Source organism: Mytilus galloprovincialis, chromosome 10 (assembly GCF_965363235.1).
Source record: "Mytilus galloprovincialis chromosome 10, xbMytGall1.hap1.1, whole genome shotgun sequence".
Lineage (NCBI taxonomy): Eukaryota > Metazoa > Mollusca > Bivalvia > Mytilida > Mytilidae > Mytilus > Mytilus galloprovincialis.
Genome location: NC_134847.1, coordinates 44689038 through 44705693, shown reverse-complemented (window position 1 = coordinate 44705693; position 16656 = coordinate 44689038). Strand labels below are relative to the sequence as shown.

General features: G+C 31.1%; 1 protein-coding gene across 1 annotated transcript; it reads right to left on the bottom strand.

Moving 5' to 3' along the window:
* Positions 1-3578: 3578 nt before the first annotated feature.
* LOC143047627 (transcobalamin-1-like) lies at positions 3579-16351 on the bottom strand. The gene is made up of 9 exons (XM_076220794.1): positions 16011-16351; positions 14706-14904; positions 11394-11668; positions 10501-10649; positions 9465-9540; positions 6553-6651; positions 5531-5690; positions 4359-4480; positions 3579-3839 (listed from the first exon to the last, which is right to left on the bottom strand). Exons 1-9 carry the CDS (start codon positions 16303-16305, stop codon positions 3778-3780), a joined length of 1437 nt encoding a protein of 478 aa, XP_076076909.1. The 5' UTR covers positions 16306-16351; the 3' UTR covers positions 3579-3777.
* Positions 16352-16656: the final 305 nt, after the last annotated feature.

Genomic DNA, 16656 nt, shown 5'->3' with positions numbered 1-16656 from the left:
GTACATTTAATCTAGAGTAGTGATTGCGTCAGTAGACGGGGAGATATTATTATTTCAAGAGTAAGAAAACCAATCTCATCCTATTAAGCAAAACTAGTTCCACTTTTGCTGCAAGCGTTCTGGTTTTGTAAATTTAATCTGTAACAGGGCGTATTCAACACTTGTTTGCACTTAAATTATCAAAATGATCAGTTGTTACATATTACTTATACAGAAAACATCAACTAATTCATATTCACATATAAGACTTTATTCAAATATAAACATCTACGGAATCTCTATGTCTTTAAGCCATCAATGTGTACAAAATTAATGAAACTTGTAAAGTGTTTAATCTGAAAATCTTAATACATTTGGAATGTCAATTAATATTAATTTACAGTTTCCAAACGATATACTAAGTATACAAAAAGTTGGAAATTCGTATATTACTCTTTTAAACATTATTTGTGCATAATTGTTCGAAGCAGATTTTGCTTATATCGATGAGTCTTTAGAACACTTAACGCGTCTGACATACAAAACTTGATGATCAATTGAGTGTCTCTTCCCTAAGCAAACCCTGAGTATAGTATCTGAATCCAGGGTTTTTACCTCATGCAGAAATTTGACACCTGTATAGCATTGGGGTGTACATAATGCTTCAATCATGTACTCGACTATCCATTTGCATGTTATTTAGATTGTTGTAGTCAACAAATGTGTTCCCCTTTATATTCCCTTCAACAAACTTTTTAATTCATGTACTCTTTATATTCTCTTCAACAAACTTTTCACTTCATGTACTCTTTATATTCTCATATTCGTTACTCATACTCAATTTTATAGTGTCAATACACTATGATGATTAAACCTTGATAATTTTCTTCTCATTGTTTTATTTGTTGTAAAGAAGGAGAAAGAGCAATACAATCAGGATTTATTTCTAGGTTTGCAATTAAGATAGTGGATTTGAAGCATTTGTTTTATGCTTAAGTTTTGTTTTTTTTTTCGAGTTTTGAAATGTATGACATGTTCAACCTGTACCCCACAAAATTTAAATGCACAGATTTATCTTGTGGTTCTTGTATTAATATTATGTTTCAATGTAAATGTACCCTACTGACTTGAGTAACTATATATGGTCAGTTTTAGTCTTCTTTGGCCCTGCAATGAAAACTGGTCAAATTGAGGTGTCATTTTGATTCATTGGAAAGAATGACTGCGCTGCTACGTCTATTCACAATGGGATCATTACATCCGATGCCTCATGGGGATAAAGTGTCGCGCTCTCCACAGGTTCATATTCCACTAGAAACTCTATGTCCTTCTTGGTTTCTTTACCTATCTATTAAACTCTCACAATTTTCCCATAAAAATCTAAGTGTGTACCTCTCCATGCCATTCGACCCGTATTTCATGACCTGCCTATTGCATTATTTGTCAATTGGTTATCATCCTGTAGTTGCGTAAAACATTTTCCGACGGACAAGCAATAACTTAACCTATTACAGAAAAGTCTACAATATTTTATCAAGGTGTATAGATGTATATTATGATGTTTTATAGTTTATCGTCACATCTTTTCCTAAAATGTTCCGTATTATTTATCCCTGTCTGGTACTTGTACAGCTTTTAACCCATTTCTCTAACATCATTCTATTGTTCAAACAGTAGATTTTGTTTTAAGAATCAACGACCACTGTGTCAACTATATATAACTTATCCTATAACTTTTAACTCCTATATCTTACTATATTTTAACCTCTCAAAAACTAGTTCCATATGAAGTGTTCGAACTCGCCAGTTTTTATTTGTTGATTACTACAGTCTATACCACGAGTGCTGACAAAAATCAAGAAAATATACTCCTAAAGGACTTAATTGTCAATACATGATATTTAACTGGATTCCTGTCATTGATAGTTACATTTTGTAATATATGAAATAAACAATATGTATTGGTTTATTCATGTCCTTTTTAATTTGTTTTTCATTTTTTTTTTTTTTTTTTATTTTGGGCGTTATTCTTTTATTTCGACATTAGAGCATACTTATATTCTTAAGGTAAGATCAGAATAAAGAATGAGACCGATACAAGAGAAAAAAATATTTTCTTAAAAATCATATTGTGGCTATTACACAAACATTGAAACTCTAGAAAATCAAAGAGGTGAATATCATTACAATTCCCTATTGTTACAAAACACATCTTTATTCCCATTACACTTGTCACTTTTACTTTGCAATTTTGTTTTGCATCATAGCAAATGTTTACTTTTGGTTAAAGATTTGTCTATTATCATGCTTTTTTTTTCTTTGTTTAAATTTCAATGGTCCAAGTACACTTCACGTCATTATTGAACGGATTTTAATTCGAATAAAGTGTGATATGAAATTTACAACCGTAAAACAAACAAAACAATCGTTATCATATTGAAACAAAATAGTAAACTTCTTAAATTTAAACAACATTTTGATGAGAAAAAAATACGAAAAGTTTTTATTCCAAGTACAGTTAAGGTATTAACTCCGGAATGTTATTATCACAGTTATGACTTTCGATATCATTGTCTAAACGATAACGGTTATGCACATCTTGATTGGATATTTATAAAAATCAACATAATTATGAATAAATAGCAGGAGCAATTCTGCTGGGGGAGTTTGGCAATCGGGAATGTGTACCCCAGATAATGCTAGCTTATTGACTGATTGACGAAACTCCCAGTTCCGCTTTTAGGAAAAGTTTTTGCTGAGTCAATAAGGAAACGCATCAAGCTGCACGTCTGCTATTAGCAACATAAATAAGGCCGTTAGTTTTCTCGTTTGAATTGTTTTACATTGTTTTATCGAGGCCTTTTATAGCTGACTATGCGGTATGGGCTTTGCTCATTGTTGAAGGCCATACGGTGACCTATAGTTGTTAATGTCTGTGTCATTTTGGTCTTTTGTGGATAGTTGTCTCATTGGCAATCATACCACATCTTCTTTTTTATATAAGAAAGATTGAACGTATCGTGAACAGTATGTCTAGCTTTGATGGAAGTACGTATAGTATATCCCATAAAATATATTTGATATCTGTTATTTTAAAGCATTTAAAGTCGCCCTGAAATTTGTGAAATATTTCAATGGGTATTATTTGTCTAGTAGATATGAAATGATATAAACTGGTCATCAAAAGTAACGATATATAAGTTTGAAGTCCAATTTATTATAAAATATAATGAATAGCGGAAACTGGAATTATCCAATAAAAAACATTCATTTGCATTTACATTTTTTTGGTGGAAATTGATAACAATAGTCGGAACGTTATTTTTGAAGATGAGAATTAAGTGTTCAAATATCGTACAAGAAATTCAAAATATTAAGCAGACTATATTTAAGTGAAGTGTTAAAAGTTCATATGCTTTATTTTTATTTTTGGGTGAACATTTATTTTTCAGATAACAAAAATTGCAAAAACAAATCGCGTATTTGCCTTAAATCAATGGTTTAGATTAGAAAATAACACTTTGTAAATATTAGACCACTTGTGCAATTATTTACGTTGGTAAAAAGTATCCAGTTGCATCATATACGAAATATATACATTGCTTTGTATTGCTCCTTTTGTTTATTAATATATGTAAACATGTTATACAAGTATGTAATTATATAGTTAATAATCACTAAAACAAATTAATATATAAAGTTTCACATAGATATATACTAGACATTGATATGAATGGGGAAAAAAAGAACAATGTACAAATATAAAAAATAACACAGGTTTATTCAGAAATTACACATCTACCACGTGGATAGTTTGAATATGTAACTATCACCTCGTTTTGGAAAGGTTTGATTTGCACCTGTAAAGAAAAGCTAACAATAATAGTTTGTTTTAATTATGCCGTTGATGAAAATGAGTATTTGAAAGTAAGATATTTATACAGATATAAATAACAGTTTTAAAAGTTTTGAAGTATTAGTCAGAATATAATGATTAATAAAATATCTCTTGATGTATAATGTTGGAATTATTTGTTGTTTTTTGTAATAGCTAAACAGGGGTACCACATTAATGCAATTCGTGTTAACTTTCTCTATTGCTATATATGGCATTGGTGTTATTTGACGGCAAATCAATTGCTAACTAAGCTTTCAAGATTTAAGTAAGTAAATGAATGCAAGAAATGTATATCTTTTTACAACATGTACAATACATAATACTACATCCTGGTTTGGAAGACCCAATAGTAGCACTAATCGATAATTTGTTTTCTAAGCAATCAGAGGTATGATTTTGATTTTTCAAATGAATATATGTCTTTTTTATTCAACGATCAATAGTATATAAATCTATAAATAATAAATCATAATTTATTTACCATATAGCAAAGCATCGCCGTCTGCATTTTCAATCTTCCAGTATTGCTTCATATCAGTTGATGCAGCCATATTGCAAATTGAAGTTATATATGGACCATATTGCGTAGATTTGCTGTCGAAACTGCAAATAAATTTAAACTATCAATGCTCTTCAACTTTGTACTTTATTGTGCGTTTCTTTTTTTCTTTTTAACGTTTTTTTATTCGAGCGTCACTGATGAGTCTTATGTAAATACAAAACTTTATCCTGGTATCTATGACGAGTTTATCTATCTGCATATGAGTAGACATGTGTTATTTTGACTATTATATGGATGGAGCAAGTAATGAGATACATTTGTATTTCTAACTAATTTTTAAAATGATTATGATTGGTAACATAATAAAATATGTGTTGCATGGTTATATATTTGTTCGCTTTCGAGATAGATTTTGAAGTGATGGGTAATACGTATATAATTTTTTTTTATGAATCAAAGCTTAAAAACATACATATAAATACGTAACATATGGTCCTGCATACACTAACTCATTCGTATTGTGATTCAACATCTTTTTTGGAAAAGTATTTATATATGATTTTTTCCTAATAATCTCCTTTACAAAAGTTTTCACAAATTAGATGACTTTCTCTTTGAATTGTTTTGTTGTTCTTTCTTTAGTTATTATATTCACCCCTTTAAAGAATGAATGTTTTTAAGTGAATTGGATATGTACGTCTTCTTTAATTTCAAAGAATGTAATCTCTGTATAATTTCAACAATTGAGGAGTTCAATTTAATTGATCAAATGGCATGTCAAGGTGTTCAGATGACACACATATACCAGATTTGAAGTATTTTTCTGGTGGTGGGTACATTTTAAAGAGAAAAAAATATATCCAGCCTTTTACCGTTATACTGATCATATACAAATAAGCAGTTTGATTAACTATTTTATATCTTTGTTTATACAGTCATGGAAATAGCATATACAGATATGCCAATAATATGTCTGGAAATGTCTTGGTATTCATTTGTGCAATTGTTTTTCGATGAAATATAAGTTTATAGTTAATATGACAAATCATTACAAATAGTAAGATGCTGTAAGCGATAAAAAAACAAAAGATTAAATACAATAAAATCAAATGAAAAAATGGTAAAGATGTATTTATAAATGATTGCAGTACCTGAAAGCTGAGTTTGTCTCTTGAAGGTTGAGCATGGCACCAAACAATGTATGTCCTTCAATTAGAGAAGCTGACCAGGTACGTTTGTAATCATTGTGTGTAATGTTGTTTAATACAGAAATACCAATGGGAAATGATGACTTCGATGGGATAGAGTATTCTGGGTGAAACAATAAAAGGTTTATGATAAATTAGTACATTGTAAATAAAAGTTATGTTGTAATGTTATTACAAATATATTTTTCATTGTTTTATTTTGAGGTTGTAATATTCTGTCGTTGATAATTTCATCATGTTCCTTGATCGAAAGAGATCCTGGATATATACACTTACTGAAATACATGCAGAAGGCTCTTCGGTTTGCATGGCAGGAGCTGTTGTATTCAATTTCATGAATTTTGAACTAAAAATCTCTTTGTATTTAGCAAGCTCATCTACATTATACATGGCTATAAAGTTAAGAACGGGGTTTTACTACGTATGAGTAATTTAATGACGTGGATATATTGTTTTTGAATTGTTGCTATACAGATGCCCAGAGTCTTGAAAGTCTTTCAAATTCCTGGCAACCATTCACTTTTATTGTTCCTTGATATTTCGATTGTTAATATCGATATAATATAGGACATATCCTAATTTTGACAACAGTGTAACCTGCCTAATCCGACACCTAAGCATTATAACACCATGTTAAATCCGACATTTTTTTCTTGTCCCCGAGTGTTTCGGATTACACAGATTACACTGTATCTTATATCACCCACAACACCTGATAATCGTTTATCGTAGGTTTCCTTAATTTAAAATTAACGACATACAGAATTAGAGAGACAGCAGGTTAAATTAAGCTATCATGTACTCTATATATTCCGTACACACGACAGTTTGAACCTTATGTAACAGGAGAAGACAATTGGTGTGATATACTTACTATCAATTCAAGATCGTCATACAGCTGAATTTGGTACAAATGTTTTATAAGAATATGATCAAACAAACTTTATGATATATTCAATACAAACTTGATAAACATTCCTGTCTTCCGATATCTAGATATGACTTCATAGCTATAGCTGGTAAGGCAGACACGAGTAATGCTGTGGTAGGTCTGTTTGCTCTGTCTGAAATGTTAGAGAGAAAAATTAAGTATTTTGAAATCCAATAACTATATACAACAAGCTGCAATACCATATTGATGGAGACAGTTTACCATGAAGTTTAAATTTTAAACTGGATGCCTTTTGTTAGCTATTATTCATGTGTTTTTTTTGTTTAATATGTTTTCCTATTTATTTGTATTGTAGTCCTGTAATATTATGTCGTCATTTTAATGTTATATTTAAAATTGCCATTAAAGTGCGAGGTTTGGTATGCCATAAATAAAGGCAACAGTAGTATACCGCTGTTAAAAACTCATAAATCCATGGACAAAAAACAAAATAGGGGTAACAAACTTAAACTGAGGGACACGCATTAAATATAAGAGTAGAACAACGACACAACATTAAAATGTAACACACACACACACACACACACACACATAAACGGACTAAGCATTATACAAAATCCTATGAGAGTAACAAATATAACATCAAAACCAAATACATGAATTTGGGATAGATATGTACCGTGACACGTCTTATAGTAATGTGAATTCACACTCAAAAATAAGAGAAAACAAACGACACAACGTTAAAATGTAACACACACACAGAAAGGAACTATGATATAACAATGGCCATATTCCTGACTTGGTACAGGACATTTTTAAAGGAAAAAATGATGGGTTGAAGCTGGTTTTGTGTCATCCCAAACCTCCCTCTTTTATGGCCATGTGAAATATAACATTGAAATGACAACACAACATTACAGAACTACACTATAAATAAATAGGAGACCACAATTGACAAATAAACACACGAATAATAGCTAACAAAAGGCAACAAGTTTAAAAAAAAAATAATAATACGCCAGAAGTGCATTTTGTCCACGCAAGACTTATTAGTGACGCCCAGAAAAGCCGAAACAAGTACAAAGTCGAACAGCATCGAGGACCAAAAGTTCAAAACAGTTGTGCCAAAAACGGCCAGGGTTTTCGGTTAGGTACTAGAACATCCCTATTATTTAGATTAATTTATACTTTTTCAAACAGTAAATTTTATAAAATGGCGATACAAAAGATGTACACGATAAAACTGAAGTATTAGCTAATTACAGGAAACAACCGAAATACATTACAAAACCAGGTTCAACCCGCTGTTTTTTTTTCTTTAAAAATGTCCTGTAGCAAGTCAGGAATATGGCCATTGTTATATTGTAGTCCGTTTCTGTGTGTGTTACATTTTAACGTTGTGTGTCCGTTGTGTCGTTTTTTTTCTCTCTTATATTTGAGTGTGAATTCACATTACTATAAGACGTGTCACAGTACTTTTCTATCCCAAATTCATGTATTTTGGTTTTGATGTTATATTTGTAATGCTCATCGGATTTTGTCTAATGCTTACTCAGCTTCTGTGTGTGTTACATTTTAATGTTGTGTCGTTGTTCTCCTCTTGTATTTAATGTGTTTCCCTCAGTCTTAGTTTGATACCTCGATTTTGTTTTTTGTCCATAGATTTACGAGTTTTGAACAGCGGTATACTACTGTTGCCTTTATTTTGCACTATTCTAAATCAAATCTTCCGCCTATCATAATGTTGTGTTATAATGTCATAGGAATTTGTTACCGTTAATGTTGGTGTTATCGTACAAAAGAACCAACTATATAACATGTATAACAGATCTTTAAAAAGAAGGTGGTGAGTTGATTCCTGACGCAATGCCAACTGTTTATTGATATAAATGTCAAAAAAAAATATGACAAGTATGATGTGAATCTCAACTCAAGCATCTTCCTTTTGATATAATTAGATAACTTTTATTAGACTCCTCCGAGCAAATTTTACAAATTATAGTTCGTACCTTCATTGCACTAGGTTGAACGTCAGCATTCGTTATGATGCAACAAGTTGGCATGATTTTGTTTTCACACTGTCAAAGTGTTTAATGCATTGTAGAGTCCCCGGTGTCTGCGCGGCAGGTTATATCGCGCCATACCTGATTTCGTCATATCAGCAATGTTACACAAATATAATCGTTCTAACTTGTAATTATTTTTGTTTTCCGAAGGCAAAGAAAAGATTAAAATTGATAACTTCAAGAGTAGATTTAAACTGCAATTCAATGATTAACCATATTTAGCCTTTTTCCCTTAAAAGAAATATATCATGTGATAAGATTTATTTCATTGATGTCAAATTTTATCAGATTGAAATATGGTTTAAATTCAACAATATCTCGTAGCATAAAATCTTTCCTTTATTCATTTATTTATTTATGATATTTGTAGAAGGCATGCACGAAATCAGAGGACATTTGAAGAACTCTCAAAACAGGGGTTTCACAAATTTTGAACACACAATTTAAAAAATCTTTAGGGTGAAACGATGCATACAGAACATTTTATGAAATAAAAGTATGTTATGAATTTGTTCACACAATATTATACTATTATTTGTTTGATAAGTTTAATAAAGCGAATTCAAAAGTCTTAGGATACACCAGACTGCACCATTAGCGTTAAAGTGGGATGTGTGTCTTTTGCCATTTTGGATTTTTTCACAATTCTATCATTTAGTTTAGCTTCTAATCACATAATGGTGATTTTTCATGTATAATCCATACAAAATGTGTCATTTTGTCACGACCTGTAGCTTGAAAAATGTGAGGTGACTTATCAGTTTTATAATATTTTTGAACATATATCAATAGAGTTTACGTTTTGGCAAAGTATGAACAAATTCTATAATTTTTATTTTAGACTCCCATACCACCTTAAGTTAGACACATACTTTTATCACAAAAACTGATAATGAAAAGACGAGTGCCATTTTACCTATTGATTTTTTCAGATACGCAATTCCTTTTTCAGTCTTTGGCTCAAGAGTGTTGTCTCCACTTGCGAATATTGCCTTCATTTAAAAAAACAATGAATTATATCAGTAAATATCATAATACAGGCATCAATATCGGATTTTGTGATAATAAATGAATATCAAAGTTTCTGTTCTTTCAAAGCTTGGGGCATAGATATGTTTTAAATCTACCAAGCAGTGAAAGTGTCCTCTTATGCTTATCTTATGGGTGTTTTTGTTCAGACATTTACACATATTATGTAATGCATATACCTTATGCAATATTAACTTTTAATTTTTAAGTTTGCATTATGAAACCTAAAATAAAGATTATAATATATATATATATATCAAAGGTACCAGGATTATAACTTAAAAGCCAGGCGCGCGTTTCGTCTACATAAGACTCATCAGTGACGCCCATATCAAAATATTTATAAAGCCAAACAAGTACAAGGTTGAAGAGGATTGAGGATTATCCAAAATTCCAAAAAGTTGTTCTAAATACGACTAAGGTAATCTTTAACAGGAATAAGAAAGTCCATATTTTTTTGAAAAATTCAAAGTTTTGTTAACAGGAAATTTATAAAAAAAATTACCACATAGTTGATATTCATGTCAACACTTAAACGCTTTCTGGGCTGGTGATACCCTCGGGGACGAAACGTCCACCAGTAGTGACATCGACCCAGTGGTGTAAACAGTTATCAAAGGTACCAGGATTGTAATAGACATAACAGAATATTTAAACTGTAGATCACTGACTTATTATCATGTTGTTTTTTTTTTTTTTTTTTTGCGGTGAGTATTATCTGCAGTAATTTTGTTTGATAGAATGTAGTTTTTGAATTCCAATAGGCTTTTCATATTCTAGTTCTGCTTTGTTTAGAATAAAGTATTTACCCCTTTATATAGAGACACTTTCACTGAGATCGTAGCTATCAGAATAAATAATGCATATGAAAACTACGTTCATGTATTGCCAAACTTATTTTTATTACTTAGATAACTACGTACTTGAATTGCTAGTGAAGTTGAGAATTCATTACCAAAAAGTCCATTTTGCTCTTGATGTTGAAGAATATACTCTAACGCAGAGTCTTTTTTCGTCTGATAAGTCTCGTCTCCAACACATTTATAAGCAATATATACCATAGAAGCTTCGTCTAAAAAGATCAAAGGAAAATGGAAATATGTCTTAATAAAAAACATTACAAATTACTTTACCAACCAGCTTTCGTGTAAGGAGACAGTATTTAAATAGAAAAAAAATCTGTGTGGTTAATACATAATAAAAGGTAAGTTTAATAACAGATTAAATGTGTTTTGTCAACATAGACTTGTCAAGTAGGCCCAATTAAAGTTGGAAGACTATTTTAAATACGATCTTGAATAAAGTACAACCAAAATTTCAAACAAAATAATATCAAAATAGGGCTAAGACCAACTATGAATGTGAATAGAGAAACAATAGGATTAAATAATCCAAAACTTAACAATGAGACTATTTACACAAAAGATCATACATATCAAATATATTTCTAAACTAAGAGATACTCTCTAGGACAGAATGTGTTCGAGCTGTGTTTACTCAGTGGATGCAAAACTCGTGAAAGATACTAGCTTGTTTATATTGAATTACTCCAGACGTACGTCTACATGTGTACACATCTGTGGCGCTTGAATAAAACAAGTTGCCAAAACAACCAGTCCCACAGTATACCTATTTGATATGGACGGTAAACATTGAAAGTAGTTGTTTGGCTGCTTTGGATGTGTTCTCAAAGAAGTCATCTTTTTATAAGTGTACATGTTAAACATGTAAGAAATATATTCAATTTCCAATTTTTCATATTTACCAAACATTGTTTTTCTAGGGTGTTTGTTTTGGTTCTGATAACTATACTCACCAACACCAAAATTGTATTGCCCTGGTGTTGACGAAATCTTATCTAAATGATTGACATCGACATATTCACCAGCTTTGCATAAGGCTATAACTATTAAGGAATATGCAAATTTGTTACTCATGAGGTAAGTTGATGACTCAACTAAATGGTTTTTCATTTTGTCTATCAGGTTGTGACGATGAAAATTCCTTGGGTTCTGACATGTAGACAAAATGCCCAGGATGTAATAAGCAAGCGTGCCACGTCTCCAATTTTCATTGTTCAAACTGATGTCACTGAAATTACATACAATGTATCATTATATATGTGTGAAAATAAAGCCAATATTTCGCAGTTTGATAAATCTGATTGCAAATGTATTTGCTGTTATCATATAAATATGTTTCCTCTTTTTTTAAGCTAGATTCACTAGGGTTTTATCAGAAGATTAAAATTGTACATTTTCTATTCGACAACATTTATGTTCTTTTCGGCAATAACGTGTATCGACAGTTTGTTTGTATAGTCACTACTTGTGCACCTTTAATATCAAATTTGCTCCTGTACTGTTATGAATTACAATATAGACCAAAATCAGTCAATACCAATCTAAACTTCATTAAATTAATAAATTCAACATCAATTACATTTGTACCAGGTGATTCATTCCGTTGAATAATCAAGACCTCTTTAAGTAAACAGCCAAAATTTAAACAAAGGAACTTACTTAAAATAAATCAAATATTAATAGTGACAGTCCTTTTCTTAAATTTAGATATTTTAGTTATACACGAGGAAATCTTCACAAATAATTACATCAAAAAGGGTCGTTTTCTTTCCCTGTTGTGAATTTTCCTTTATTTGAGCAGGGATGTTCCTCTAGTTCCGGTTATGGAGTTCATATATCCCAATTCGTTCGCTATGTCTGTGTGTGTAATGACGTTTTAGATTTTAATTAGCCCTATCTATGTATTACTGGTAAATTAATAAGTCGGGGAATACGTTACGATAATTTTACTATAAAATATAGACACTGCAATTTACCATAGGAAATTCCCTTTACGGCTAAAAATATGTCTCTTTTTTCGGGATTTTCGGGATTTTTTTTTTATCCTAGTAAACAAAGTTGATATGCCCTTCTATTTTATTCAAAGATCAAAACATAGGGCTGTGTGGTATATTTTCAACATTTATTTGACTCGAACTTCTAAGGGTTTAAACTTATACTAAAATTATGTAGTATCCCTCCCGTCACTTTGGGTATCCATTAGAATTCAAAATTCGCAGCAACCATGTATATATATACGCGTAACATTCCCCAGTTATTTCTCTATGAAATGAAACACAGAGATAATATCTTGGAGCAAAGCGTAAACAAAACATCCTATCTTTGAATATTACATATATCAAAAAAAAGAAGAAAAAAAAAAGGCGTGACTGTGAAACAGTTGAATTTACAAAGTACAACCTTGAAACCTTTATTTAGTTCTTCCAAATTAAATATACAAAGATTGATTTAGTAAGCATGGTAAGTTTGGCTGTATTGTAGAAAACCTATTTAAAATGGAATAACACATTCTGATTTGACGCTGATGTTGTTTACCGATCTCGGAAATCTAGATACGATCCTGGATAGCTTATCAATCCTTTAAATAAACTGCATCTGTTATACCTTTTACTTTGAATTTACACAAGGTCAGCTGTTATCTCTGACTGTGAATAACTACTTTACACTAAATCAATTAAATGCTGAATGTGTACTGATTAATATTTTAGTCTCAGATACATGATTCTTTTATTATTTTTTATTGGCTTTGAACTACCTGTCAATAAATGCGAGTATTCTCATATCTGTACTTTGTGTCTTTTTTTGTTGTTGAAAGGGATGCATAAATATTCTGTCCGGTCTGTGTTTTTGTTAGATGTCTTTCTGTTTTGTATCGATCTTATGAGTTGAGACCTTTTCAGCTGATTTTTTGAGTTTTTCTTAAGTTTTTCTGTAATACTACTTTTCTAAGTATGTTAATGGAGGTTTGAGCGCTGATTTTTACCTCGCCACATTCTTGTTTCTTTTTCCAAATAGGAGCATGTAGATTAGTGATTCATGTCTGTCATGTCTGTATATCTTCTTTTAAAGCCGATAACACGGAATGGATTTTCTCTTTGTTAAAGACCGTTCGTTGCCTATAATTACTTATATCCACTTGGTTTGAACGTTGGTAGAAAGTTGTGTAATTGGCTATCATACAACGCCTCTTTATTTTTATACCTACACATAAAATCTACCTTTTTGTAGAAATCAAAGGTCTAGAATAGCTAGTTAAGTGTAAACTATGTTTATTTTTCATTCTATTAACATTTAGACGGATTCGAGGCTAGAACATGTAGAATACCTGTATACTAGTTGTTCTTTATCTAACCACTAGACAATGAAAAACGTTTATTTCAACTTGTTAATGTAATATATCTATCAATAAATAAGAATAATCTAAAGATACAAACTAATTTTAAGTACACCATCACGAGTGGGTTGACCATTATGAAATATCCGTTTCGCAGATGAAATCTAACATGTTCCGAACTTCGTAACTACATTCCCGTTCCTATTCCCCGAATGTGACCGGCCAAGTTCGACGTATTACCGGGTTTGTACTTACATGATCAAGATGCTGGGTGCCAAATTTGGAGCAGGATCTGCTTACTTTTCCAGAGCACCTGAGATCACTCCCAGATTTTGGTGGGGTTCGTGTGGCTCAGTGTTTGGTTTTATGTGTTGTGTTTTGTGTACTATTCTTTATCTGTTGGTCTTTTTCTTTATCAGCCATGGAGTTGTCATTGTTTATGACTTATGAGTATGAATGTCCCTTTGACATCTTTCAATCTCCTCTAAAACGTTTTAGATATTACTCTTGTATGGTTGACTTCCCCTATTTGATACGTCAAACTTCAAGTACTTGGTTCTCGCTATCTCTTAATGTTGCTTATGTCTTTCAAGTGTAAAGTGTTATTTCAGATCTTTGGTCATATGAATAGCACTTTCAGCAATTGTGGGATGAAATGTAGAATCAAATTAGGTTTCTAACCTTAATTTTTGAAGACCATCAGTTGACCTCGAAATATATATCTTTTGGTGAATGTTGTTGTTTTTATTGGTACAAAACAATCTTGGGTGTTTGTTATGTCATTCCTAATTTTCTGCATTAGAAGATTATGAATAAAACGAAATAACTTTTAAGAATTTGACAATTTAAGAAACAAATGAAATACAAAACATTGTACCACACAAACATAAATAAGCGTACGTTTATAGTAGACGGTCAAAATCAATCTTACTTGGATAATGCAGACAATAGATCGATGTTCATTTGTTTCACACTGATAAAGGTATCTGGATTATCTTTACTAAAAGATGTAAACTGGTACAAATGAAGAGCTATAATTGCTTTCGCCTCTGTACGTGTTCCCCAAGACCATTCATCGTCTCTTTGCAATAACAACTGTCTAGAACCATCTTCATATGTATGGTCTTCTCCTGCGAACATTTCAATTATCAAATTGTTCTTTCACTTTCAAAAAATATTAATATATGTCAATTATAAAAATATTAATATAGAAATGGAACGCGGTTGATATGCCAATAAAACAAATATACACCATATCCCAATGATGTAAATGTTTAGACATTTTGGGTCTTAAACAGCGCTCAGCTGTTGTCTGCTCTTTAGTCGGGTTGTTGTCATTTTGACACATTCCCAATTTCCATTCCTTTGGGCTGGCATTTCAAAATATATAGCCAAGCATTCGAAAACAACATAAGCAATTGGGACCTAATAGAATACCCAAATTACTTAAGAGTAGAGTTTTTTAAAAATATATTTGATAGAGGTTGAGTATTGTCGTCAATACGTTGTCCTGGGACTAGTCAGTTGATATTATTTCAAATTGGAGAAGTCCAGTCACTGCAACAATAGAACAGATATATCTGAGCATGTGTTTTCTGTTCGATATATTATAAATATTTCCAAGGTCAGTATATAACAGTACATGGTTGTTTTTCTATTCCCGTTTACACTATAAACTATCTATTTAAATGCGAACAGTTATTTATAAAATCTTGATCACCTATGAACATTGTATGAAAATCTCAAATAAACCTAATGAAGCATTGCATTTACCTGAGACACAATATGAAATTGCATGCACTTTCAGTATACTCAACCGGATACACCTATTCAGATTATATCGGGATATTGTTTTCATTTATTTACTGATGAAACTTGTCCTTCAGTTTTTTTTTTTTTGTGTTTTATTAATGTTCCCCCTTTTTTGTTTGTATAAAATTTTGTTTAATAAAAGGGGATTTAGTGAGAAAAAAATGGTAATAAAGTAACTATCAAACTTCGAATTTATGTTCATCAAGCATCACAATACACTCCATTGTGTCAATTCGTGGATTGAGGGAAATAATATAATAGAACCTACCATACTAAACTGAAAGATGTACTCAATTAATTGATTGATTATTGGTTGTTTACAGTCCAGTAGCATGCATTAAATTTAAATTTGCCAGTTAATACGCAATACTTGAAATGTATGTAATTTACCTACCGCGTTCCTTAAATCAACTTTATATAGTACCTGGTTCATATTGGTTCAGATCTTTCGACGATGATCCTAGTCCATATTGCATTACCAAAAATACTGCTACCCCGGTCAAAACTGCACAAATGAAACACAGCAACCACTTATTCCTGACATCACGAAATTGTGTTTTCAAATATTTGGCAAATGATTTCAGAAAACTTTTATTTTCGCTGAAGTTGATAGCAGGTAGTTCCTTGTAATTATCTGAATAGTTCTTCACCTGTTTTGAATCATACTGATGTCCAGTTTGTGAAGGAAGAACAACATCTATATTCCTAGGATCAGCCATTCTTCCAAACTATTAAATGTACTGCGGGTAAGGTGTACAAATCTATTTTTAGACTGTGTGTAATGGAATCAATCAAAAAGAGTGTCAAATGATTGGATGACAAATTGAATAGAAAAATGCATAGCTCATTCCTATGGATACATTTAAGTAATGTATTCGAACCAGGAAGATGATTATGTGACAAGTATGTATGAATAAAGCAGTATATAAATGAAATATTCAATAAACAAAAATATAAAAGTAAAGAAACCCTCAATGATACTACATTCAATTGTAAAAAAAAAAAACACAACTAAATATATGAACTTAAATTAGTTGCTCAAAATTTCAACCTGTAGACTTTGAAATCCT

Excerpts from the sequence above, each read along its gene's own strand:
- LOC143047627 (XM_076220794.1), bottom strand. The coding sequence starts at position 16,305 with ATGGCTGATCCTAGGAATATAGATGTTGTTCTTCCTTCACAAACTGGA. Across the intron at positions 14,905-16,010 it reads TCTGAACCAATATGAACCAG|GAGAAGACCATACATATGAA; the intron begins GTACTATATAAA and ends AAATGTTCGCAG. Across the intron at positions 6,652-9,464 it reads GTATCTGAAAAAATCAATAG|ACAGAGCAAACAGACCTACC; the intron begins GTAAAATGGCAC and ends CTAACATTTCAG.